This window comes from Pogoniulus pusillus, chromosome 20 (genome assembly GCF_015220805.1).
Source record: "Pogoniulus pusillus isolate bPogPus1 chromosome 20, bPogPus1.pri, whole genome shotgun sequence".
Taxonomy (NCBI): Eukaryota; Metazoa; Chordata; class Aves; order Piciformes; family Lybiidae; genus Pogoniulus; species Pogoniulus pusillus.
The window spans coordinates 19,706,999-19,734,674 of NC_087283.1; the positions used below are offsets into that span (position 1 = coordinate 19,706,999).

A 27,676-nucleotide genomic window follows, 5' to 3' on the forward strand; every position below is an offset into this window, starting at 1 on the left:
ATAATCAGATGGCTCACAGAGTCCTCCTGGATAGCAGCACTGAGAACCTTCCCTGGAGAGTGCTGAGAGACCAGCAGAGCAGGCAGGGGGAAGAGTCTGCTGCAAAGCCCAATCTGAAGAACTGCTGAGCCCCAAAGCTGGACCATTCAGCTGCAGGCCTTGGCACCCCTGACAATCACCCCAGCACATCTCCCAGACAAAATCACAGAATCAACCAGGTTGGAAGAGACCTCCAAGATCATCCAGTTCAACCTATAATGTAGATGATGCTACAAACTCTGCTGGCATTTATCAAAACCAGCAGAATGCTAAACTCACCTTCTCATCATTTCCTAGGCAGTAAAAAAAACCATCTTGAGGGACCAAGCCCAGAGAATGAGTGCATCCAAGTCCCTCAAGAGCAGGCAACAGCTCCCCCAAAGCTCTCTCCAGCTCCTTCAAACCCACCCCGTGGATTTTCTCATTCTCAGCCTTTCCAATGACAAGCCCAGTGCTAAAACCTGGGGCAAACCATAAGCCAACACGGATCCATGGTGACTGTCTTGTCCACAGGGAGCTGAGGAGCATGGGTGGGAATAAAGGTGTGGTATTAAGATACTCACTGCAACCACAAAAATCAGAGAATCATAGAACAGGCTGCTCAGGGTGGTTGTGGAGTCTCCCTCTCTGGAGATACTCAAAACCTGCCTGCATATGTTCCTGTCTGATCTGGTATAGGTGATCATGTTCTGGCAGGAGAGTTGGACTGAATGAGCTTTTGAGGTCCCTTCCAGTACCTGACATTCTGTGATTCTGTGATTGTTTCAGTTGGGAAAGAACCTCTAATATCATCCAACCATCAACCCAACACCACCATGGCCATTAAACCACATCCCCAGGTGCCATGGCCACACGTTCCTTTAACAACTCCAGGCATGGGGACTCCACCACCTTCCTGGGCAGCCTGTGCCAATCCCTGACCACTCTTGCAGCAAAGAAAGTTTCCTCATGTCCAACCTAACCCTCTCCTGGCACAATGTCAGGCCATTTTCTCTCATCCTATCACCTGATACAAGAGAGAACAGACCAACTCCCATCTCACTCCAACCTCCTTTCAGTGAGGTCTCCTCTCAGCCTTCTCCAGACTAAACAATCTTGGTTCCCTCACAGAAGAAAAGGGAGAAACAAAATTAGCAGCCTCCATACTTCTTGGATACAATCAAAGACTCACAGAATGCACTGGTTTGGAAGGGATCTCCCTAAAGGTCATCTAGTCTAACTCCCCTACAGTCAATAGGGACATCCTCAACTAGATCAGGTTGCTCAGATCTCCATCAAGCCTGAACTTGAATGTCTCCAGTAATGAGGCCTCCACCAACTCAGAATCATAGAATCAGTCAGAGTTGGAAGGGACCACAAGGATCAGTCTGGTCCAACCCCTCTGCCATGCCCAGGGATGGATCAGGCTGGCCAGAGCCCCATCCAGCCTGGCGTTAAACACCTCGAGGGATGGGGCCTCAACCACCTCCTTGGGCAACCCATTCCAGGCTCTCACCACTCTCATGGTGAAGAACTTCCTCCTCATGTCCAGTCTGAACCTACCCATCTCCAGCTTCAATCCATACCTCCAGCTTTGCTCCAGACTTCTTCCAGTGGAGCTACTCAGGGAGGAACAGGCAAACCTGGGATTTTAGGGGTTCAGCTTTCCAACAGAATCCAGTGGAAGTGAAAAGGGAGCAGAGGGGAGCAGGCTGGGCTGGATCCTCAATTGCTTGGCCTGCAAGTTGTGTAATCAATGCAGGCAGTTGGTTGTGACTGGCATTTAAAAGTCTCTCTGAAGGATGTGGAGTGCAACTCACGCACCACTTTGTGCTGGTGTGAAACACTAAAGCACTTACAAACAGCTTCCAAAACTGCAATCTGCAGTGCTTGAACATAACCAATCTCCCAAGGAGAAAATGAAGAGAATTAGGTATGGAAGAGAAAAGGTGAGGGTAAATCATGATGGCAGGGCAGTGGTTTTAAATTAGAGATTTCAACTGGATGTCTGTAAAGAACTTCTTCCCATGAGGGTGGCTGGGCACTAGGTTTGCCCAGAGAGGTGGTTGAGGCCCCATCCCTAGAGAACAGCTCTGCTACAAGGGCAGGCTGAGGGAGCTGGGGGTGTTCAGCCTGGAGAAGGCTCCAGGGAGACCTTCTGCTGGCCTTCCAGTACTTGAAGGAGGCTACAAGGCAGCTGCAGAGAGACTGTTTCCAAAGGCCTGCACTGACAGGATGAGGAGCAATGGTTTGAAATGAGAGAAGGGGAGATTTAGGTTGGTTGTTAGGAACAAGTTCTGCACCAGGAGGGTGCTGAAACAGTGCAACAGATTGCCCAGGGAGGTGATTTAGGCCCCTGCCCTGGAGATATTCAAGGTGAGGCTCAGTAAGACTCTGGGAGACCTGATCTAGTGGAGAATGTCCCTGCTGACTGCAGGGACCTTTAGTGATCCCTTCCAACCCAGGTGATTCTATGATTACAGCCTAGTCCAGACCAGCACTTGAGTTACCAGGGTATCTTACACTCTAGCAATGACTCACTCTGCAAAGCTCAGTTTGGCTTTCCCACTGTTCCAAGCAGTATTCCCAGACTCTGAGAAAGGATGGTTTTACTTGCTAAACAAATACAGCTCAAATGCACACAGGTAGAAAGGATGGGATTCAGGTTCCACCTAAACCCTGTATGGAAAACACACATACACAACCCCTAACTTCATTAACTGGTTCCACACAGCCCCTAGCTCCACTGCAGGTGGAGTTTTCACTCCTTGAACTGGTTCCATACAACCCCTAACTTCATTAATTGGTTCCACAGAACCCCTAGCTCCACTGCAGGTGGAGTTTTCACTCCTTGAACTGGTTCCATACAACCCCTAACTTCATTAATTGGTTCCACAGAACCCCTAACTCCATTGTAGGTGGAGTTTTCACTCCTTGAACTGGTTCCATACAACCCCTAACTTCATTAACTGGTTCCACAGAACCCCTAACTCCACTGTAGGTGGAGTTTTCACTCCTTGAACTGGTTCCACACAACCCCTAACTCCACTGTAGGTGGAGTTTTCACTCACTGAACTGGTTCCATACAACCCCTAACTTCATTAACCGGTTCCACACAACCCCTAACTCCATTGTAGGTGTTTTCACTCCTTGAACTGGTTCCATACAACCCCTAATTCCACTATAGGTGGAGTTTTCACTCCTTGAACTGGTTCCATACAACCCCTAACTCCATTAACTGGTTCCACACAACCCCTAACTCCACTGTAGGTGGAGTTTTCACTCACTGAACTGGTTCCACCCTGACTTTGATCAAACCCCCAAACTTCAGCAAGCCCTGATCCTGTTCTGATGCTCTTCAGGGAGCTTCAGTTTTTATTTCCTCTTCCTTTGGCCCCAGCCTTACCTTATCTCTGAAACAGCCAGAGCCAACTAGAACTAACTTGTGCTTTAACTCCCCAGGTGCACACAATGGCTACACATGCAGTGTCAGGGTCAGCCAGAGAGGAGACTGTTGGGTTGGTGTAACCAAGATAAAGGAGGCATCATCCAAAAAGGTGTTTATGGGCCAAAAGTTGACATGGAACAATTTTTAGCTGCAGAGCTAGCATGGAACACCTTTGCATCACACCACAAGCTATTCTGAACTCAAAAGACTTACAAGACACAGCCTGCCCATGTGAAATCTGCCATATGAGACACCTTTCTCCTTGACTGCATGCTGAAGCAAAGGGGACTAGAATCTCTCTCATGAAGAAAGGTTGATGGACTTGGGGCTTTTCATCCTGGAGAAGACAGAGAGATCTCATCAGTGCTGATCAATACTTCAAGGGTGTCAGGAGGATGGGGCCAGGCTTTTTTCAGTGGTGCCCAGTGACAGGTCAAAGGGTAACAGGCACAAACTGGAACACAGGAAGCTCCAGTTAAACATGAGGAGGAACTTTATGTAGAGGTTGCCATAGCACTGGAGCAGGCTGCCTAGAAGGGTGCTAGAGATTCCATCTCTGGAGTCCTGCAAGGCCCACCTGGATGCTGTCTTGTGCAACCTGCTCTAGGTGACTGTTCTGGCAGGGAGGCTTGGACTTGATCTCCAGAGGTCCCTTCCAACCCCTGTAATTTAATGAACTAGCTATAGCTTGGCCTCAACATGCTTTCAAAGGAAAAGCCACATGCAAGCTGACTCTCCTACACACTTGAAACCAGCAAACCCACCCAACAGCAGTTCAGGGACTACCAGGCTCTAACAAAAAGCAGGAAGTCAACATGCAGTGGGCACCAACACCCTCAGCTTCCCTTTGGAGAATGCCAGCTGGCATCAAACCTTCAGCCAGCCCCTGAGAAGGATGAATCACCATCCTGCTGTAACACTGAGCTGTGGGAAAGGCTTTGGCTTTAGACAGGTTTGATGGGAGTTCTGGAAGATGAATGATCATGAGTGCATGAATCAGTTCTCACACACCACCTGATTATTATGTCAGCAAAAAAAAATCTGGTTAGAATTAGAAGCACAACTCTTCTGGGCAACAGTAAATGGAGTTCTCTTGCCAGGAAGTGCATTTTGGGGAAGAGAGGGTTCTAGTATTACACAGCAACACTCATCGATGCAGTGCTGCCCGTAAGGCTCGCAGGAGCCCAGGGAGTGCTTGCAGGCCTAAAGAACAGGAGAAGAAATATCAGCTCCACTTCCAGAAAGGGCAAAACAATCAGGTTAGGTGCAACCAAATGAAACCCTGCAGAAAATACTGCAATACTCAAGGTAAGCACTGAATGCACTGGGCTGGAAGAGGCCCTCAAAGGTCATCCTGTCCAAGCCCCTTGCAGTCAGCAGCGACAGTAACTAGAGCAGGCTGCCCAGGGCCACATCAAGTCTGATCTTGGATGTCTCCAGGGATGGGGCCTCCACCACACCTCTGGGCAACCTGTTCCAGTATTTCACTACCCTCATTGTGAGGAGCTTCCTCCTGATGTCCAACCTGAATCTGCCCTGCTCCAGTTTCAAACCATTGCCCCAGTTCTATCCCCACAGGCCATTCTCAACAGTCCCTCCTCAGCCTTCCTGTAGGTCCTCTTCAGATACTGAAATGCAGCTATAGCAGACACACACTCTGGATTTCTCTACAAAGGAAGATGACATCAAAATGTGATCACCTGCACAATGTGTTTATTAAAAACACAAAGCTACTTCACAGGCTTGTCACAGGAAGCCAAAATGATGGATCACCAACATGCTGCCAACATGCAGGGTCTGATTTAGACCAGGTAACTCTAACAAGAACAGCTGCTGATCTGTCTCAGTTCCTGTGATAAGAGGTGATGGGCCCTGCCCTGCTCCCTAGCAAAGCTTAAGCTAGCACACTGCTGCACCCCAAGCACCCCTCTGCAAGGTACAGCTTGTGGTTCATCTCAACAGCCTTATTCCTACCACACTGCCAGCCTCAACTTCTCCCCCAGAGTCCCTTTACTCCTCCTTTCCTCTCTCCATTCTGGTAATTGAAGACTGCCACCAGTAGCTCCCACTCAGTCCTAAACCTTCCAACACACTACATCCTCAAGGCTCCACAGCAACTCCCCCAGCACATCAGCACAGAAACAGCCTGGCTTGGCTCGATCCAAATAGCAGCAAACAAACCAAATCATCTCAGAGAGGCAAGACAGGGAGAGCTGCAATCAAAGGCAGGGTGAGAAAACCCAAAAGAGCTTCTGCACATGATCTCCTCATGCCCTTCTTCAGCTCTGCCTCTCCCAAAAGCCAAAGGCTTTGCACTCAGCCCAGCAACAGCTGCAAAGCTGCCTTCTTTTCTTGTCAGAGGAACTCCTCAAGGTGAAAGGACTGCCCTAGAGAAGTATCTGGGCTGCACATTTCATCATCTACACTGTTTCAGTCACCTCGACTCATCAGAGCACTCCAAGTGAGGAGGGGAGTCACTGCAGTTGTGAAATACCTGTGGTTAGCTGCTGGCATCCTGTCCTAAGTCTGACCACAGCAGTCCTGACCTCACACTTCCCAGGAATTCCAACTGAACAGGCTTGAGAGCAGGATAGTGGTGGCATCTGCATAGCCATGACTCACATAATCCTGTCAAGAATGTATCTCCTCCTGCAGCTACTCTGGAGCCTGTATTAGAAAAGGATTAATTAGAATTAATCGGAATTAGCAGGATTAGTGTCATAGTTCAGTAACAAGCACAAGCATGCACACCACCTCTGCTCAGAGGGGAGGACATCCTCCATGAACACACAGAGCTGAGCAAGAGATGAGCTCAGTTTGCACTCCCAAACTGAAGGGAGAGGGGAGAGCTGAGTGCTCTTCTCTGCATTACACAGCCACAGAAGAAAAGCAGGTGGAAAGAGAGGAATCCAGGTCCTTAGGTGCTGCATTCACCTTTCAGCTGCTTCAGGGTAAGCTGACTTCTAAAGCTCTTCTGCAGAAGATCCTCAGGGCATAAGAAAGCAGCATGAGGTTTGCTCTTTTACTGCAGGTTCCTCTTCCATCCTGTTGGGTGATTAAACTCTTGGAAGCTTGATTGATTTTAATGACACCTGAAGGCTGACATGAACATAATCATCACCTTTTGTAAGGCCAGGCAGAGGCCACTGGTTATTTACCATACTTTAAACACCTTCCTTCTCTCGGGGGCAAAATGTTCTGTGAATCCATGCACCTACTAAGAAACAGGCTGCAAGCTGTGTTAGTTTTTACACTGCTCCTTCAGACAACACACACTAGTGACTGGAAAGGAAGAACATCAGTCAGGCAGCTTAAATATAACAAACAAAAAGGACTAATTGATTAGCAATAAACCAAAAAGCAAAACCAAACCAAAACCAGCCATGATTTTATTACAAAAACACCCAGCAACTGCATTTAACACAAAAACAGTAACTGAGAGTCTCATTTTATTTTTCTTTCAGTGTACATGCTCATTATTATTCCATTTAATTTACAGAAGGGCTATGTAAAATGAAAGTAAAATCAAGAGAGGAAACCAACAAAAAAAGAAGAAAGAAAAAGGAAGGTTGAGGCTTAGAATTTTCTCAGCAAGCAATGATCACAGGAGACAGCACAGACTGAACAGGGATTCAACAGGAGTGACACCTAGGGATAAAGGGAACCACTTTTGTTTTTCCTTATCCATTAAGATTCTCCATGGGGCTTTCTTTTTTTTTTGTTTTGTTTGTTGTAGCAAAACAGTTGAGAGTATCACAGTATACAGGAAGACTAAATGGCAAAGAACATCTCACACACACACACACACTTATCCCTGCTACTGGTCCAGGATCCAAAACTCGAGTTTACAGTCCATTTCCTCTCTCTCTCTCTCTCTCTCATTTGTTGATTAAACTATACAGGATTACACTGTACATGGAGTTAAAATTACAAAAAATGTCCTATTTACAAAATCTGTACACACATAGGAAAACTCACAAAATCCTCAGCTAGGTTATCACAAGTTGCTACACCAAAATATTACAAACGGGATAAAATTATACATTTCTCTTCTCCTTTTTTTGTTTTCTTTTGTTTTCTTTAAAAAGGGTTCAATAGTTCAAAGGCAGACCAACTATTATTTCCCTCCTCTCTCCCCCACCCTACCTCCCCTCCCCTCCCACCCCCCCCACCTTCCCAAAATAAGACCAGTAAGAGAACTAGAAACCTAAAGTATCCTCCTGGGATAAAAACGTCGCGAGCAGCATCTCCCAACTAGAAAGAAGCCTAAATCCTGTCTGCTGGGCTGGGGTGTGCAGGTAGCATCTAGGTACAGAAATGGTGACACTACAAGAAGGATGTCTTTGGCTAAACCTTTGGCATAAATTAAAAATCATACATCAAAAGTTGCAGAGAGAGGGAAAAAAATATATATATAAAAGGTTTTCTGGGTGATGGCAGAGCTTGGGAATTTCTTGGTGAGATGCCTTACACACAGCTTCTCCTTCTCCAAGGAAATGGGATGCCAGGGCATGCAGCTTCTCCTTCTCCAAGGAAATGGGATGCCAAGGCATGCAGCTTCTCCTTCTCCTTCTCCAAGGAAATGGGATGCCAGGGCATGCAGCTTCTCCTTCTCCAAGGAAATGGGATGCCAGGGCATGCAGCTTCTCCTTCTCCAAGGAAATGGGATGCCAAGGCATGCAGCTTCTCCTTCTCCAAGGAAATGGGATGCCAGGGCATGCAGCTTCTCCTTCTCCAAGGAAATGGGATGCCAGGGCATGCAGCTTCTCCTTCTCCAAGAAAATGAGATGCCAGGACATGCAGCTTCCCTCTCTAAGGAAATGAGATGCCAGGGCATGCAGCTTCCCTCTCTAAGGAAATGAGATGCCATGACATGCAGCTTCCCTCTCTAAGGAAATAAGATGCCAGGGCATGCAGCTTCCCTCACTAAGAAAATAAGATGCCATGACATGCAGCTTCTCCTTCCCTAAGAAAATGAGATGCCACGACATGCAGCTTCTCCTTCTCCAAGGAAATGAGAGGCCAGGGCATGCAGCTTCTCCTTCTCCAAGAAAACGAGAGGCCAGGGCATGCAGCTTCTCCTTCTCCAAGGAAATGAGAGGCCAGGGCATGCAGCTTCTCCTTCCCTAAGAAAATGAGATGCCAGGGCATGCAGCTTCTCCTTCCCTAAGAAAATGAGATGCCAGAGCATGCAGCTTCTCCTTCCCTAAGAAAATGAGATGCCAGGACATGCAGCTTCTCCTTCCCTAAGAAAATGAGATGCCAAGACATGCAGCTTCTCCTTCCCTAAGAACATGAGATGCCAGGACATGCAGCTTCCCTAAGAAAACGAGATCACCACAACATGCAGCTTCTCTTTCCCTAAGCAAACGAGATGCCACAACATGCAGCTTCTCTTTCTCTAAGCAAAGAGAGGTTTCCAAGAGAAAAACCTCTAAAGATTTCAAAGAGAAAAATCAAAGAATTTGGAAGAGAGGCAAAGCTATTTCTTTACTGAATGTTTCTCTGCTATGAAAAAACCCCATCAAACCCTTTCACTAAAGCAGAATTCGATCCTAGGAACAGCCTCTTCAAGAATTACTTTGTGAGGCTGCTTGTAACAAATAAAACTCACAAACTGGTAAACCAGCCATGGCAGAAAACACTAACACAAAAAAAGAATCACCTTTTTTTCTTCAGCATATCAAGTATATATTAGTGCAGGAAGGTGGATAAATTTGATCCACTGTATAAATAACCTTTCTGCTCAGCCTCCATTAAATAACCATCACACCCCACACACACCCAGTACACAGATGCTCCTCAGTGAAGATAAAAACGTTTGTTTGTTGCTGTTGGTGGTTTTTTTTTCTCTCTCCTCATCAAGTAATTAAAGTGTATGTAGTGCAAATGTCACAACCAAGTACTTATGCAACGTGCTACTTTGCTTGGTTTTGTTTAAAAAAGTTACACAAAGAAAGCAAAACAAAAGGAAAAAAAAAAAAACAACCAAAAAGATCATTAATAATAATAAAAAAAAAACAACCAAAAAACCAAACCAAGATGTGGTGCCTGAAAAAAAAAAAACCTAATCATGGACATATATACATCTTTGTCACACTTGGTACAATGTCCTAAGCCACAGAAATACCGAGGTGTTTATATCTAGAACACACACATACACACACACACACGTTTTGCTTTAGAATGTGACCACCACATCAATACAGTAACACAAACAGACTCAATACCTGCTTCCAGATGCTCCAAGGCTCAGAAAGTTTGTGCTTCTAACTCTTGCAGTCATAATGTGCCCACCCTTCCCACCCCCCCATTCCCAAACCTCTGCCACAGGTTTCCCCCCCACCCTGCCCCACCCTCCACACCCCCCACCCTCTGCCAGCTGAGAAGGGAGGGGACAGTCTCTTGGGGTCTGTGCTGCATAGGATGAGGGCAATGGAGAGGAATAAACAACGGCACAGGCACCTAAGCTGCTTTCCTCCATCATCAGTTCCGTGCCCCATGACGAAGGGTCGAGGGAATTCTCCCTCCTCCACACCACTCCTGGCTGGAAAGGCTTATTGAATAAAACAGAAATAACAAACCCAAAGTAACAACCCCCAAAAAAACCCCAAATGAAAGAAATCCTAACGTGCTTTCCGTATTCTAAGTGGCAGCAAATCAAGGCACACTGTACTAAATTCTGTAGCATTGAGATTGAGCTGACTTTGCAGGGGATGCTCACTGGGGAAGGTCTGATGTTCTCAACTGGCTGCTGGGCCTCGTCGGGCCGTACAGGGTAACAGAAGCTATGTGATTGTTCTGCATCACCTGCAAAAGAACAGCAGGGGAAAAGAGGAGTGAAGAACGAGTGGACCTTAAATTGCCAGGCAGAAGACTTCAAATGGTAAATATGGAACTGATCTGCCCTCACCCTCCACCCCCAAATGAAAAAGAAATCATGACAACCAAAAGAATCAGTCAGGGTTGGAAGAGACCACAAGGATCATCTAGTTCCAACCCCCCTGTGATACCCAGGGACATCCTACTCAGAGCCTCATCCAGCCTGGCCTTAAACACCTCCAGAGATGAGGCCTCAACTACCTCCTTGGGCAAAGGGGAACTCACTCTTGGCCAGCTCTTAAAAATGGTCTCTAGGTGGCCATGGCATTGTGTCCAGCTCTGGAGACCCCAACACAAGGAGGACTTGTAACTGTTAGAGCAGATCCAGAGGAGGCCAAAAAGATGATCAGAGTGCTGGAGGACCTTTACTATGAAGACAGGCTAAAAGAGTTGGGATTGTTCAGTCCAGAGAAGAGACTCTTCCAGGAAGACCTTTGTGCCAACTTCCAGCATTTGAAGGAGGATACAGGAGAACAGGAGTAGCAAGACATGAGATAATGGCTTCAAACTGGAAGAAGCCGAATTTAGCTTAGACATGAGGAAGAAGCTCTTCCCCATGAGGGTGGAAAGGTACTGGAACAGGCTGCCCAAAGAAGCTGTGGTGGCTCCAAGCCTGGAAGTGTTCAAAGCCAGGATGAGGCCTTGAGCAACTTGGAATCAACCAGGTTGGAAGAGAGCTCCAAGCTCATCCAGCCCAGCCTAGCACCCAGCCCTGGCCAAGCAACCAGACCATGGCACTAAGTGCCTCAGCCAGGCTTGGCTTCAACACCTGCAGGCATGGCCACTCCACCACCTCCCTGGGCAGCCCATTCCAATGCCAATCACTCTCTGCCAACAACTTCCTCCTAACATCCAGCCTAGACCACCCCCAGCAAAACTTGAGACTGTGTCACCTTCTTCTGTTGCTGGTTGCCTGGTAGAAGAGCCCAACACCACCTGGCTACAGCCTCCCTTCAAGTAGTTGTAGACAACAGTGAGGTCACCCCTGAGCTTCCTCTTCTCCAGGGTAAACATCCCCAGCTCCCTCAGCCTCCCCTCATAGGCCTTGTGTTCCAGGCCTCTCACCAGCTTTGTCACCCTTCTCTGGACACATTCCAGTATCTCAACATCTCACTTGAACTGAGGAGCCCAGAACTGGACACAGCACTTAGTCTAGTGGGAAGTGTCGCTGCCCATGGCAGGGGGGTTGAAACTAGATGATTTTAAAAGGTTCCTTTCAACTCAAACCATTCCACAATTGTAGGACTTAAACACCAGGATGCTCCACCACTGCTCAGAACCAAGCACATGCATCTCCTGCCAGCACAGGTTCAGGTGACAAAGCTGAACTTCCAGCTTTAACATGCAAATGGACAACCTCAGAGAAGAGACTGGAAAGCCACTTGGTGCTGCTAACAAACTCTAAAATAAATGGGAAATAAGAAGCCAGCAAACTTCTCATCTTCTCTTGCTTTTCTCCTAACCTCAAAGATCATTCGCTGCAGTCCAAAGCAAAAGGTTGACCCAAATGGGTTAGTGTTGTTTGGAGACGATGACCTGAACAGAGGAGAGAGGGGAAAAAAAAACAACCAAAAAAGAAAGAAAATGAATGTGTGAGGATGAAGAATTCTTAGTAAGGTAAATTACAGCATCTTTATCAAGGCTTTCATCAAATGCAAGTAATCTGCTACACAGCAACACTGCCAGACTCCAGGTCAGCCAGAGGGATACCTCTGCTTAATATCCCAGAGCCAGGAAGAAATCAACTAAAACATCATTAATGACCTCTACAGGAAAACCTTCGCCTAACTTGAACAAGAAGAACCCTGAAAATAAACAGGTATATAGGGGAAAATAAAAAGCACCATGTAATTAGTTTCCTACAAGTTATTTTTTGGGCAGATCCTTTCCTGGTTTTCAATCTGCTTTGTGGCTCAGCCTCTGCCATTTAGTATTTGCTATCTATTAAGGCATTGGTGTTAGCATCTTAAACAAAATTACCTTGCAAGAGGCTGAAACAGAACTAATCCCAATTTTTTTACACAGGATTTTTCAAGGGTAATGCATCACTTACTCAGCTCCAAGATTTTGGGATCATTTACTTGACAATGACAGACTGCCACTGCAGTGGATCACAGGCAAGAAAATCTTAACCCTCTAGAAAATATTTACCTTTTGGCCTTCCTTGTAACTGATCAGTTTCTCAAATTGCATGTCTGAGACATGTGAGATGTGCTCAGTAAAGCAAACTCTGGTGGAACTACTCTGGTGTTCATCTGTTGTAGAGAAGGGCTCTGCAATCACTGTTTTACCTCAGCTTTGCTTCTGGCTCTAATGACCTCATTCATATAAAACAGGAGTAAAAGAGGAGCAAAGGGCACAAGGATTTAAGGGAAAAGAAAAAGAAATCAGCCTGAAAAATCACATGAAAGCCTGATGAAAACATCTCATTTTATGTATCTAAAATTGCTGCAGTATTTTAGCAGTAGCCATGGCTTTACACTTGCCTCCAGATAAATCAGTTTCATCTCAGAAAATCTATGATTCATAGATTGAATTCTACAGCACAGAAAGAAGACTGCAAATATAATGCCTGTTAAACCCAACCCCTCTAGTAACACCATCCTGCATCTCAGCCTCTGTTCTCTAGGAGCAGCTATTGGGGCTTCTTTAGGGGCCAAAGACTGCAAAACAGTCCACAAGTGCAGCAACTGCTCCTCTGCCTAGCCTCATCCTCTGTTCTCAGCTCAATCCCTGCCAAGCAAAACGAAGAGAGGTCCTCACCTGTGTAGTACCACTGGCTTCTCTACAGGATGCCCCAGAAGATCCTGAATACTGTCCCACTGTAAATATATCAAACACTTTGTGTTAAAACGAGGCACAGGAAAAATGTTTTTCTTTATATCTAGGAAGAGAATTTGTTTGTGACACACTCATCTGCCACATAAAATATTTACAGCAGTATTTTGTGACTGAAGCCAGAGTCAGTAATGAAATTATCCATTGCTAGAGCTGGGAAATCCACTCAGGTTTTATTCTCAATTTTTGTCTCCAGACAGCATGAATTCAAAGTTATTAATATTAAAAAAAGCCTCTGCGAGTCCTATGGGCAAAATATAGCTGGAAAGTCTCAGCAGGTAGCATTTCAGGGACACCTCAGAGGACAAAGCAGCTGTGGGAAACCTCAGCAAAATACTTCCTAGTAAGTCTCTGCAGAGAGAAAAATAACAGCACTATTATCTTTCCCAAAAGTCTTGCCTTGATTTAAGTGAGAGGCTTGGAATAGAAGAGGAAAGCTGCACTACTTAATGACTGCAATGTCCAGCTGCAGATTCAGACACAAGGCTGAAATTAAGCCAAAGCACTGAAGGCTGTAAATAAATTTAAACCCAAAAAGCAAAGAACTGCCACTTTTGGGTTGCTGATTCCATTTTTTTTTCTCCTCAGCATGGGACCAAAATGCACCAAGCGAAGCCTTCATTTGGCACCCCAGGAGCCAAGAGAGGTACACCAACCTTGGCTGAATGTCAACTGCAGAGATATTACTGAACCCTTCAGAAGTGTTTAAACTTAATGTAGCCCTGAAACATGCAGTAGCAACTATCCAGTGGGCAGTTTCATGTAGGTGGCAAGGCCAGAGACTCTTCTAAGAGTCCACTGTTATCAGGAGGTGTCACCTGAGAAGCATCCCATTATAGGCACCCTGCAGAAGAAAGTGGGAGGGCTCTGGATCCTCTTGCTTAAACACTGCTTCAAGAGCTACATTCAATAGAAAGGCTCTGAAAATTCAGTTCAGAAATCTCTCTTCCAGCTGATGTTCAGCCACTTTCCACATCACTTATTTCACTGTCACCTTCCGTATCACTTGTTTCACTCTCCCACTTCTACCTGCAGCTGTTTTCAAATGCACAGCATGCAATAACACAGGAATTGAGTTTACTTCAAATGCCTTCATCTCTTGACTCAACAAAAAGGTCTCAATCAGAAAGCATAATCTACACATTCACTTTTGCCCTTCACCTTCTCTATTTTGAAACATGGGACAACTGCTTCAAGGTGTACTGGCAGGTAATTCAGATGACAGAGATGGTTTAAGGGAAGCATTCAGTTCTGCAAAGACTCACCTTGCTGTATGTTGTACATGTTTCTGTCTGTGAATCAGCACTATCTGTGAAAGAAAAACAGAAGAGCATTTGTTGGAACAGCTTCCTATACAATCCCTCACACTGGGAGGTCAGTTCAGGTAGCAGGAGTCGTGTTAGATCACTTCATATACAAACTTACCAGCATTTAAAAGCAACCAGCACACTCAACTGCATTGATTAAATGCCACTGAAGCAACTGAATGCAATTTTGAATTGCATGCAGCTGAAGGTGATTAAATAAACCTGCCTACATCCTGGCAAGTCCCAGGCTCTAAGCTCACAGAGTAAAATGCCAAGTGTAAAAGAAATGAGATGCCTCTGCACCCAGTTACCATGCCCAGCACAGCCACTCAGGGAGATGACATGATGTGCCACTCGTCAAGCCCAGACACTTCACTGCACTTGGAAGCAAGCTGGCTAAATTGACAGCTTGAGAGTCAGGAGCTGGCAGCCTGACAGCAGCTAAAATGCCACTCTCTGAAAACCAGAGGCAGCAGAGAACTTGGGAATTCAGCTCTACCTGTATAAAACCAACTGCAGGTGAGGACAGCATTGCATTTACCCTTAAAAATGAATTGCTGCTGGTCTGAAGCACTTCCAACACACACATCTGGGGAATTCTGAATGAACCTTCCTGCTGAAACAGTGGGGATGGACCTAGACATTAAGTCAAATATAGCAAATGGTCTTTGATAAAAGCTCCTCTGATTTTCTACCTGCTAACTAAACACTCTTTATGCTGAAAGAATTCACTGTCTGTGCCTCTTGGTCTCTGGCTGACAATTTACTGTCTGCAGCTGAACCACACAAGGGAGTTAATGAAGCTGCATCAGGCACTGCCACCAGATGGAAGATGGAGGGTTCATCAGTTTTAGAACATTGATTCACAGTTGGTTACACATCCTGAACATAAGCTAGAGAGCAGAAAGGTGAGTTAAAAACACACCTAAACAGCAAACAGAAACCTAGACACATTTAAAAGAGACTCATGGTCACAAGGTGAACACAAAGAACCAGCATTGAATGCTTTTGCAGCACTGCCCAATAATCCAAAGGAAATTAAAAGGGAGGACACTCAAAGTTTATTCTCTTGGCTGAAGTACAAATCAACTTTTAAATAAGCTTGTACATATAGACATTGTTTTTTCAGGCTTTTATTCCTCTACTTGCTCCAGCTGCTTTGACAGCCACGGAGGTACTGCACTTCATTCACCCAGAGAAGTGCTTTCAGTGAAAAACAGCCCAAATGAAGGAAGAATCCCTGGCCAAAACCTTACCAGCATCCAGCATCCCCTGGATAGCCATAACACACTCTCTCCCACTACACCTGTTCATTTGTGCATTAAATAACTCTACCTCAATCCCTGCCATCTTCACCCAAACAAGACTCCCCCTGCTCTGTGGAGCTGGGCACACACTAGGGTTATCATAGAATCGACCAGGTTGGAAGAGACTTCCAAGCTCATCCAGGCCAACCTAGCACCCAGCCCTGGCCAATCAACCAGACCATGGCACTAACTGCCCCAGCCAGCCTTGGCTTCAACACCGCCAGGCACGGCCAATTCACCACCTCCCATTCCAATGCCAATCACTCTCTCTGCCAACAACTTCCTCCTAACATCCAGCCTAGACCTGCCCTGGCACAACTTGAGACTGGGTCCCCTTCTTCTGTTGCTGGTTGCCTGGCAGAAGAGACCAACCCCACGTGACTACAGCCTCCCTTCAGGTAGTTGTAGACAGCAATGAAGTCTGCCCTGAGCCTCCTCTGCTGCAGGCTGCACACCCCCAGCTCCCTCAGCCTCTCCTCACAGGGCTGTGCTCCAGGCCCCTCCCCAGCCTTGCTGTCCTTCTCTGGACACATTCCAGTAGCTCAAGAACTCTCTTGAACTGAGGAGCCCAGAAGTTATCTGAGTTATCTTGAGGACTTTGCACTACTGATTATGTAGAGATTTGGAAGGCAGATTTTTCTACAGCACACAGAGCCACCACATTCCCAAGGTCTGTTCTCACTACCAGCTAAATGAATTTACACCAAATACCAGGAACAAGCCTTTCAAGAGCAAGTTCAGCAGTGGATGGAAGAGACCAGCTCAGACTAACACTGCTTTACAGATTTGGAGCCTCCAGCTACAAGGGGATTGATTTTAGCAGAGTGGCAGCAGTACAGAAAATGAGTGATGTTGTAGCTAAAGGTTTGCACAAAGTAAAATCAGAGCTGCTGGCTTGTTCTGAGATAATTTTTCTTCACAGAAATGGAAACCTAACACCCAAATTTCTCCTTTGTCTCAAAGACTTTCAGTGTTAGCATCCTCTGATGCCAAAGGGTGCATTAGAAATCAAAACTCTAAGCATTTAGTGGTGTGGCCCTTGAAGGAGGAGAAGAGATGACCTACTCACCTCGCTTAATGACTAGTGGAATCTTGAATTCACAGCGATGGTAACTAGAAAGTGCAAATCAGAAAGCAATTAGCAAGCAGAAAAGCCAACATCAACTGCCCAGCACAAATTCAGGGCTCTCAGCCGCTTCTGTGAAGACTCACACAAACAATAAAAGTAAAATGAAGGAGTCTTCATGTTAAGAGATTAAGAAAAGTTCTCATTTCTATTTTCTACATCAAAAAACAAAGCAGCCTGGGAATGTTCTGACAGCTCTCTTGAGGACACACAAGGTCCTTCAGCACAACTCACACAGTGGATGGAGAAATATTCAGCTCAGAACTAGTGCTATAGATTGCTCTGGTGCTTTAATCAGACATCAAATCACTCAGTCTATCAATCATATTCCTCCTCTGAAGAGCTCAGAGTCAAAAAGTACTGAAAATACCTTCAGAAACACTAAGCTATTTTTTTTTCTTTCAACCAGTAATGCCAGGAAAAAAAAACAGCAGTCAACCTCCCAGGACACAAAGTTTGCTTCTAGCAAGAGATTTTGCACATTCCAGCTGGACCAAGAACTACCTTACCTCATTTAGTGCTTTAAGACATGCTTCCCAACAGAAAAAAAAACCCATTTAAAAGCAGTAAGAATAATTTTACAAGTGTTAACAAAGATGACTGAAACCTCCACAGGGTTAGTAGATACACCAAAGACACTTGGTGGAGGGAAAATATCCTGGAGTTCTATAAAGGAAATTTGGACTTTCCCTCTTCAGATGCTTCCAAGTACTCTTTAGAAAGAGATCAGTGGCTCAGACTCACATGTTGAAGTTGTAATGACCAGGGTAATTTGTATGCAGGACAAATTTCTTCACCTTGTGAGTGTTTGCATCAAAGAGAATATCCTGTTGAAGTGAAAAAGAGACAGACATGAAGCAATTTGGGCAGAGGAAGGTGGCTTTCCCTACCCTTCTCTGAGATTGGTTACAACAGCACCTGTAGAGAGTGCTGCCTACCATAAGGGTGCTGAGGCACTGGAACAGGTTGCCCTAAGAAGCTGTGGAGGCTCCAAGCCTGAAAGTGTTTCCAACCAGGCTGGATGGGACCTCCAGCAACATGAGGTGCCCCTGCCCATGGCAGGGGAAGTGGAACTAGATGATCTTAAAGGTCCCTTCCAAGACTAAACATTCTATGACTGTGTCTCATCCAAGCTGAGTGGAACCATGAAAAGCTGCCTTTGAAAATGAGACTGTAAATTCAAATGAACACACATTTCCTCCAGCACTCAATCACAACTGCAGCTTCATTTGCCAGTGCTGGCAGGTTTGCTAAAGAGGCCTTGCATTTCCTGCACATAAATTACAGGAACATTGACTAAAGCAAGACAGCTGTAAGGAGGGACAGGAGGGTTGGACTACATCCCACAGCCTTGGCCAGCTTCCACAGCTGGTGCTGTGGCACACCTATCTCAGTTGTGTGGGGCAGGAGCAGGGATTTCAAGCACAAGAACTTGTAAATCCATGCATCAAGCATGGCAGAAGGAGAAAACCTAAGAGAATGCAAAAGCACAAACAAAGTGGAGATGATCACAGACTCCCAGCATGGTGAGGGTTGAAGTGACTTCTGGGAATCATGAGGTTCAACCCCTTGCTAAAGCAGGGGCACCCACAGTAGCTTGCCCATGTGCAGGTGGGTTTGGAATCTCTCCAGAGGAGACTCAACAACCTTTATCAGCAGTCAGCTCTAGGTCCCCAGCACTCTTAAAGTGATGCAGCTCTTCCTCATGTTTAGGTGGAACTTTGTGTTCTAGTTTGCATTCTTTGCTCCCTGTCCCATCACTGATGATTAAACATTACTGATGGGACTCTGCTGGAGTGCTAGAGAAAAGTCAGTGCAGTTTTTCATACCTAGAGATTCCCAAGGCAAGCAATCAAGAGGTTTACAGCCTTTCATTTCCCACAGCCTTCAACCTTCTGAAAGGAAGGCTGACTGTCTACTTCACACCTTTCCATGCACCTGTTTACGGCAGCTTCCCACTCACCACTCCAAGTGTGAAATAATTGAAGAAGTAGTCATTGCACTTCGATGGGACCTGCTTGTGGGGTGAGGGTGAATGGATTTTCATCTGCAAGAAACAGTTTTTTCAGATGCAGTTAACACCACTCAGAGATGTGAACACATTTCCAGCATCACTACATCCCAACAGATTGCCTTAACCTCATTTGAAGTCGTGAGTTTGCTTCATGGCAGGACCGTTAGCTGTTTGCACAGTGGCACAGCAGCTTTTCACAGTTATCTCAACTAAGAGATTTGCTTATATGCTACTATGTAAAAAAGATGAGGAAGGGATCAGAGTGTATGATGTTACAGAAAAGAGAATTTAAAGAAAATATAGGCAATACACACTTGACAAGGCTCAGCTGGAGCCAAAAGTGCTGCCACTTTTACCAGCTTAGGGCAGTTAAAATAATGCCACTTGAAATTAACAAAATGCCACTTGAAATTTAAAAAACACTAATAAACCCTCAACCAACCAAAATCCAGACAGATTTGCATCAGTTTAGCATCAAAGGAGCTTTTAAACCCCAAATTATAATGGTTCATTCTGCTCTATTAGAAGTCAGGCGAAGCACTCCTAATTCGTGCTGCACTGCCTTGTCAAATGCAAACCCTGTGGTGACACCAAGGCAGCACTGAAAAAAAAAGGCAAAGTCCTGTGTCTGAACGAGTCCCCTCACCTTATCTTCAGACTTGTAGAAGACTTTGTGTGGAGAGCCCAGCATACTCAGCACGTCTTGGCAGGAATCCCCGAAGTACACGCAGCGCTCGAATACCCGCATCTTGGCGTCCGCTAGAACGCCCGGGCCACAACCTGAGCAGCAGAAAACAGCTCAACCTCCATTCCTCCTGCTCACAGCAGGCACCAGCAAGCCAGCACCAAGAGCTTTGTCTTCCTCTAACACAAACCAAATAGCTGCAGTCCTTAGAGTTTTCTTCTGATGTCCAACCCAAATCCTCCTCTGGTACAACTTGAGGCTCTTAGTCCTCTCATCCTCCAATTCCTCCTTGAGAGAAAAGATCAACCCCCAGCTCACTCCAAAACCTCCTTTCAATGAGGTCTCCCCATAGCATCCTTTTCTCCAAACAATCCCAGTTCCCTCAGCTGCTCCTCCCCTGCCCTGCTCTCCAGATCCTTCCCCAGCCTTGTCGCCCTCCTCTGGACCTGCTCCAGGTCCTCAATATCTTTCCTGGAGCGAGGGCGAATTTCACAGGGTTTGTGGTTTGTTTTGTTTGCAGTAGTACAAGAGAAGATATATAGCTCACTTTAAAACCACCTGTAAAAGCATCACAAATCACTTGTGTCTGATTTAGAAAGGTCCACCCTTCTTTTCCCAAGGAAACAAACAGCTCAATGTTCTGAGGGCCACCAATACCTGCAGTGAGCAGGCGAAGCCGTAAACCTGAGGGTCCAGTTCCATCTCGCAGTACATCGACATTCTCAGCATACACATTGCCAAGGAAACAGCTGAGAGGCATCAAGGGAGCCCTGAAATCAAGCAGAGGAAAACCTCAGGGTTCACTTCATCTTCACATTAGCCACTGACAAGCTGGTATCAGTTCAGTGGAATGGAGCATGTGAAATTTGACGGTGCTGTGTTGAGTTCAGACTGAAAAGTAGAAGTGAAACTGAACAGCAGGATCAGAAAGTCTGGGGAGAAAAGCAGAGGAATAAGGCAGCACCCAAAAGTAGGACCTTCAATGTTAGTGAAGCAAACAGCAACTTTCCAGGACTCCAGGAACTTCAGACACTAGTTGTCTAGCCCAGGCTTTGTAGGTCTCCTAGGAGATAGCACCTCAGACTTCTCCCAGGTAAAATGGAAGCTGTACAGTTTTGGCTGAGCTGTAGGAGGCTGAGTCCTCTGACCTGATCATGAATTGATTAAGCAGAGGATGAAATTGTAGAGCAGAATCACAGAGTGGTTTGGGTTGGAAGGGACCTTAAAGACCATGTAATTCCAAACCCCCTGCCAGAGGCAGAGATGCTTTCCTCTAGATCAGGCTGCTCAAAGCCCTATCTAACCTGGCCTTGAATGTTTCCAAGGAGGAGGCTTGTACTCTTTGAACCAAGGGCATCACCCAAAGGCAGCAGAAAAGCCTCTGTGTGAAGCTCTCCCTGCTCTTGGGAGGGTGAGTACTCATAGAGTCAGTCAGGGTTGAAGGGACCACAAGGATCAGCCAGTTCCAACCCCTCCTTACATGGGCAGGGACAACCTACCCTAGATCAGGCTGCCCACAGCCTCATTCAGCCTGGCCTGAAACACCTCCAGGCATGGGGCCTCAACCACCTCCCTGGGCAACCCATTCCAGGATCTCACCACTCTCATGCTCAACAACTTCTTCCTCACATCCAGTCTGAGCCTACTCACCTCCAGCTTTGCTCCATTTCCCCCAGTCCTGGCACTCCCTGATATCCTAAAAGTCCCTTCCCAGCCTTTTTGTAGGTCCCCTTCAGATACTGAAAGGTCACAAGAAGGTCACCTGGGAGCCTCCTCTTCTGCAGACTGAACAGTCCCAACTCTTTCAGTCTATCCTCATAGCAGAGGTTGCTCACAGAAATCAGAGAGGCTCCAACCCTGGAAGTGTTGGCTGGGGCTTTGAGCAACCTGACCTAGAGGAAGCTGTCCCTGCCCATGGCAAGGGGATTGGAACTATGAGGATGATTAAGACACTTGAATATCTCTCTTGTGAAGAAAGACTGAGAGCCCTTGGGGCTGTTTACTCTGAAGAAGAGAAGATCTTATAAAGGTCTATAAATATGAGGAGTGGGTGTGAAGAGGAAGGGCACAGGCTCTTTTCAGTGCCACCTGGTAACAGGACAACAAACAACAGATATGAACTAGAACCCAAGAAGTTCCACCTCAATATGAGGATAAACTTCTTTACTGTTAGGGTGCTGGAGCCCTGAAGCAGTCTGCCCATAGAGGTTGTGGATTCTCCTTCTCTGGAGACTTTCAAAGCCAACTTGGACATGCTCCTTTGTAGCCTGCTCTAGGTGATCCTGCTTTGGCAGCAGAGTTGGACCCAATGATCACTGGAGGTCCCTTCCAAACCCTAACATTCTGTGTTTCTGCATCTTTAATGTCCCTTCCAATCCAAACCATTCTACAATTCTGTGCTATGACTTCCTCCTCTACTTAATGAATTCATTATCAAGGCAACTGAATCAGCCTCCTACAGCTCAACCAAGCTGATTTTAGAACAACACAAATCAAACCAAGATTTGATTATGAGGTCTGAGAACAACACTGACGGAAACATGAAAGAAGTTGGTTATCTAAAGGCATTCTGCACATCACCAAAGCCATCAAAGACCTAAACTGAACTAGCAGTACAATTACACTTAGCATTCCCAAAACTCTGAAGAAACAAGGAAGAAAAAGTGTATTCTAAATAAGCAGAAGCAGCTCTACCTACTTGGTGTCCTGCAGGCTGTTCCCATTGTAGATGTACATCCGCTTCACAGTCGCACCGTGTGGGATTTGCAGAGAGGCCAGACCATGAGCAAAGTTAGGCTGTGGATACACAAAATCATTCTTGTTACTTGCCAGAGGAGATGCTTCAGGTCAAAGGTGGCCATTACAGCACCTTCCTACTGCTTCAGGTGAGTCTCTAGCCAAAGACAAGAGTGAAAAGAACAACAACCCCCACTGTAGATGGTGTTACTTTAGGTGACATCAGTCCTGGACTCCCAAGCTGGGGTGAAACACCACCTGGTTTGCCACCAAAAGATGGCACTAGCAGCCACCAGGTGTGCTAGCATCCAGGCTGGCTTGGTTTGATCACTGGCAACTGACTACGCAGAAGTACTTGTGCCTTATGTAAGTTCTAAGACATTGGCTTTCCTGAAGGTAGAACTTTTTTTGCCTCCTGCTGCATTCATTTCAGCCTTTTCACGTTGTTCTGAGTTGCCTTCATCTGATGAACAGAGACTCACTCCTGAAATAGATTTTCCACTCTCTTCAGCAAAACAATGTGTAAGAAGCTTGTGGTGAAAGGGATTCTGAGTGCTCTCCTCAAATAGAAAGCACACTAAGGAAGACAGATTCATTCTTTTAGAGCCTGTTCCCTTCCCCTCAACAGAAGCCAGGACCTTCCTCAAGGCTGCCAACACCCTTTGCTGGCACCGAACCCAAAAGAAGCTGACTTTGCCACATGCAGAGAGCAAAACCAAGGTGTGCAGTATGCAAACTCCTGCCTTTCAACAGGACATCACATAAGGGAAACAAAAAGTTGAGAGCAAAGCCTTAACTCAGAGCAGTGACTTCCATTGCTGTATTTGGAAGGGAGCTTCCATTACTCAGCAAAATCCAGAGCTGCCTGATTTCAACCTATCTGCCCAGAACACCTCAAAATACTCAGACTTTAGATTACTTAAACATCCTTGTGCCCTAGCAACAGAGACAGACTCTCTAGAGCCATGAAGTGCCTATGCCATATATGCTTCACTTAACAGAAACACTGAGTAGGTTTTCATGCTCTGCTCACCTGCAGGTTGTTAAAAAACACAACAATAAAACCAAACACCAAACACCAAAGTCTTCTTCAGCTGGTTCTTTCTAATATGCAGAGGCCATCCTGCCTTGCTAACCAGCCAGGCAGAGGCCACCCTGCCTTGCTAACCAGCTGAGCATTCCTGTGTGACTCTCTCTGAAGATCTTGCTACCTTCAAACTTCATTTCATTCTTTAGTCTTTCCTGATGTCCCACTCTGAAAGGCTCCACAAACATTCATCTTCACAGGATTATCAGGGTTGGAAGGCACCTCAAGGATCACTGAGTTCTGACCACCCTGCCATGGGCAGGGACACCTTCCACTAGCTCCCTCTTGGGGACTGTTTCATTACTGTTCCCTAAACTTTCCATCTCTGCCTGTTTCTAATCCTGGAGGGGATTTTTGCCTTTCACTCTGTAAACATTTTGCTAACCTCATTTGAGCAACTAGATGAAAGACTTTGAGAAAGGCAAGTTATTTTCTTTACTGTACCATCCTCAAGAACCACACCATACCCTTCTCAGAGCACATTCCCACCAAGCTGTCTGGAACTAGCCCTAATTATTTTTAGTGAATTGAACCAGGGGCCAAACCAAGACACACAGATGCAATAGCTAAAATTGATTCTAGCAGGCTTATTTGAAGGTCTTTTAGTTTTGGGTAGTCAGCAAGGAGCTGGACTTGGTGATCCTTATGGATGCCTTTCAACTTGAGGTATTTTGTGATCTTTTCAAACCTCCACTGGCTCAGCCATTTCCTAGATGCCCTGGGAATGCTTGTACAAAAAGCAGCTCTTCTGCTGAGACATTCTTTGGCTTTTTAGGCTTCTAAATATTTCTGAAATCCACCTGACCCTTACTACTGCTGTTTTGGATTGAAAGGGGCCTTGAAAGATCATCTAATTCCACCATCCTCTCACAGGCATTGACAACAACCTCTATTAGACCAGGCTGCTCAAAGCCCCATCCAACCTGGCCTTGAATAAAGGCAATTTGCCTGAACACAACTATGGAAGTACTAAGCTGTGACATACAAACATGTGACATTGTGCTGGTTATTTCTCCTACTTGGTTCTAGCTCTTCAGCTTACTCTTCTCTTTAATTTCAATACCATACAGCACACATTCTTTTTAGCTTGTAAGCCTCTTTTAACTTAAAGCATTTCCATTCTCACACAATAGAAGTTAGACACTTAGGTAGAAATCACTAAGTACCTGACCTTGTTTCCTGTACTGGCAGCCTTCAGAGAAAGCTTTAATATGTTCAAGCATTCACTAACTCATGGAATATTTGGTGAACATGCAAACAGGCATTACAGATAAAGCACATCCATTTGACTTCCTAAAAGCACTCATCCTGAAGGGCACTTAAGATGAAAATGCATTTTATGAACTCTGTCCCAGCTCAGTTGCATAATCACTTTGATGAGATGCAAAAATATCTGATGAAAGAACAGCCTCCCAGCAGATTGCTTAATATTTATGTACTTGCATCGACAGCCCTCTTATTTTTAGAAGAGTCCTTTCAACAACAGGACTGCAAGTCTCAGTTCAGGATGCAAGAGAAACCTCTGCTAAAAGGGAGGCAGTCTTTAACTCTGAAACGATTACATAACACCAGTAAGAGCACAATTGAGGAGTTCATAGAATCAACCAGGTTGGAAGGATGTGGATGTGCTGGAGTGTGTCCAGAGAAGAGCCAAGAGGATGCTCAGAGGGCTGCTGCAGCTCTGCTGTGAGCACAGACTGAAAGAGTTGGGGCAGTGCAGGCTGCAGAAGAGGAGGGTCCCAGGTGGCCTCATTGTGGCCTTCCAGGATCTGAAGGAGGCCAACAAAACAGCTGGGGAGGGACTTTTTAGGCTGTCAGGGAGTGACAGGACTGGGGGGAATGGAGCAAAGCTGGAGATGGGTAGGCTCAGACTGGAGGTGAGGAGGAAGTTGTTGAGCAGGAGAGTGGTGAGATCCTGGAATGGGTTGCCCAGGGAGGCAGTTGAGGCCCCACGGTTGGAGATGTTTAAGACCAGGCTGGATGAGGCTGTGGCCAGCCTGCTCTAGGGTAGGGTGTCCCTGCTCATGGCAGGGGGGTTGGAACTGGCTGATCCTTGTGGTCCCTTCCAACCCTGACTGATTCTATAAGCTCATCCAGTCCAACCTACCATCTGGCCCTAGCCAATCAACCAGACCATGGCACTAAGTGCCTCATCCAGGCTTTCCTTCACCACCTCTAGGGACGGTAATTCCATCACCTCCCTGGGCAGCCCATTCCAATGCCAATCACTCTCTCTGGCAACAGCTTCCTCCCAACATCCAGCCTAGACCTCACCGGCACAACTTGAGACTGGGTCCCCTTCTTCTGTTGCTGCTTGCCTGGCAGAAGAGCCCAACCCCACCTGGCTACAGCCTCCCTTCAGGTAGTTGTAGACAGCAGAGTTAAACTCCTCCCCAGTGACTGTTTTTGTTAGCTTGCAGGCAAGGCATGCTGCAGGTGATGTTTTGCAAGTACCAGAGAGGCAACTAAGAGTGATTGCTGACCTCGTACTTCGGAGTCTCAGTCCAGGAGTCTAACTGAAAAGAAAACGACAGTCCTCTGAAATTGAGGTGAAAGAGTTGCTCAGCTGAATTATACACTGCAAGGGAAAAGAAAATCACAGTTACCAAAATAATAGAACTGAAGTGGAGAATTAGTTTTAACAGTGTTTTTTATCACCTCAATGCATTTACTACATCAAGATGCAGGAGGAACCCAATTACAAAGGGCAGTAATAGTGTGGTATAGCAGAACCCAGGAAGAGAAGAAAGTTTAGATTCATTAGAACTGCCTGTGCCAGCCTGTAGGTGCTAACCTAGCCCTACCCATAGGATTGCACAATACAACACCATCAATTAGAGCTTAATATCCCCCCAAGTACTTTAAACAGATACTCTTACACAACATAGTTCTGTTCACTGTCATGTGAAACACTTGTACAGCCAGAAAGATTCAGATGCACCCAGCATGCTGGTAAATTCTGTATTTCACACCACTGGCAAGCACAGGCTAACAGATTCATAGAATCATAAAGATCATCCAGCTCCAACTGCCCTGCCATGGGCAGGGAGAGCTCCCAGTAGTCCAGGTTGCTCAAGGCCTTGAACACCTCCAGGGAGAGGGCAGCCACAACCTCCCTGGGCAACCTATGCCAGTGTCGCCTCACTCTCACTGCCAAGAATTTCTTCCTAGTCTGCAGCCTAAATCTGCCCTCCTCAAGCTTCAATCCATTTCTTCTCATCACTAAAAGCCCTTCCTGGCTTCCCTGTAGTCCTCTTCAGGTACTGGAAGGCTGCTCTAAGCTCTCCCTGGAACCTTCTCTTCCCGAGGCTGAACAGCCCCAGATCTCTCAGCCTGTCTGCTCCAGGTACCTCCCTGACATTCCCCCCCCTTTTGCCAAGCAGAGCTCCTGCTTGCACACTCCGTGTGCTAGCTGTGCTCCTGAGCAAGAGAGCACAAGGAGGAAATGCTTCAGACACTCATTTACAACGACAAAGATAGCATCAGCAGGAGTGGTACCAGCAGAGCAGGCAGCTTCCACCAGGAGCAGTAGTAAATAAGACCACACATAGCTGTCAGCACATCACGAGATAGCCTGATTTATGGCAATCAATTGCACATCATCAACTATAAACAGCAAGAGAAGTCACCCCCAGAGCTGCCTCGAACAAGACATACTGTTTTGTGACAGTGTGGAAAGCTTAAAAACAGTCCCAGGAGACTGGGAGCTTGGGAACATTTCAGGGGGTGATGCTACCAAACTTCAACCTGTGCCTGGCAGCTGCTGGGGGGGGGGGGAACACAATGTTCTCGTAACACACAGAGGTTGGTTCATTTGCAGAGCAGTCTGAAAACAGCAAAGGAGGGGAAAAAAAACCCAACCCAAAAGACCATGAAGCCACCACACCAAGAAACACTCCATGAAGAGCTGCTTGCTTCCACCTGACCAAAGGAAAAGGGTCCAATAAGTCCCTTTTTTCCCCCCTCACAATTTTAAATGACATAGCAGAGAGAGAAAATTAATATAGTGTGTGTGTGTCCCCCTTTTAAGTGCCTTTCAAAGCTTCAACTTGAGACACATGTCACAAGATATCTGGACAATGCCAGACCGCCCAGGATAGACAAATAACAGTTGAGCAATAAGCATTAAGCTTTCAAGAAGTCATCATTTGCCTTTTCTGCAGAAAGTGCTGGTTAAGAGCATTTTGCCTGCTCTCTTTGGCTTGTCACTCAAAGGAAAAACCATGTG

The 27,676-nt window shown here is 46.1% G+C and overlaps 1 protein-coding gene across 4 annotated transcripts in view; it reads right to left on the minus strand.

Moving 5' to 3' along the window:
• Window positions 1-5,170: 5,170 nt before the first annotated feature.
• Window positions 5,171-27,676, minus strand: part of PHAF1 (phagosome assembly factor 1) — a 51,397-nt gene continuing 28,891 nt past the window's right edge. For 2 of the 4 annotated variants that reach the window (XR_010306097.1, XR_010306098.1), the window contains 13 exons: window positions 25,932-26,026; window positions 22,324-22,421; window positions 20,283-20,395; window positions 19,587-19,720; window positions 18,890-18,973; window positions 17,671-17,753; window positions 16,870-16,913; window positions 14,452-14,495; window positions 13,112-13,170; window positions 11,812-11,884; window positions 10,191-10,276; window positions 6,401-6,558; window positions 5,171-6,133 (listed from right to left, as the gene is read on the minus strand). Coding sequence is in view for 2 of the 4 variants with exons in the window: in XM_064160475.1 (XP_064016545.1) it covers window positions 6,549-6,558; window positions 10,191-10,276; window positions 11,812-11,884; window positions 13,112-13,170; window positions 14,452-14,495; window positions 16,870-16,913; window positions 17,671-17,753; window positions 18,890-18,973; window positions 19,587-19,720; window positions 20,283-20,395; window positions 22,324-22,421; window positions 25,932-26,026 (923 nt within the window). In the remaining 2 variants the exon portion in view is untranslated. Of the gene's footprint in view, window positions 6,134-6,349; window positions 6,559-9,829; window positions 10,277-11,811; window positions 11,885-13,111; window positions 13,171-14,451; window positions 14,496-16,869; window positions 16,914-17,670; window positions 17,754-18,889; window positions 18,974-19,586; window positions 19,721-20,282; window positions 20,396-22,323; window positions 22,422-25,931; window positions 26,027-27,676 lie in introns of those variants that run through there. The other 2 variants (XM_064160475.1, XM_064160476.1) reach the window with 2 other exon arrangements.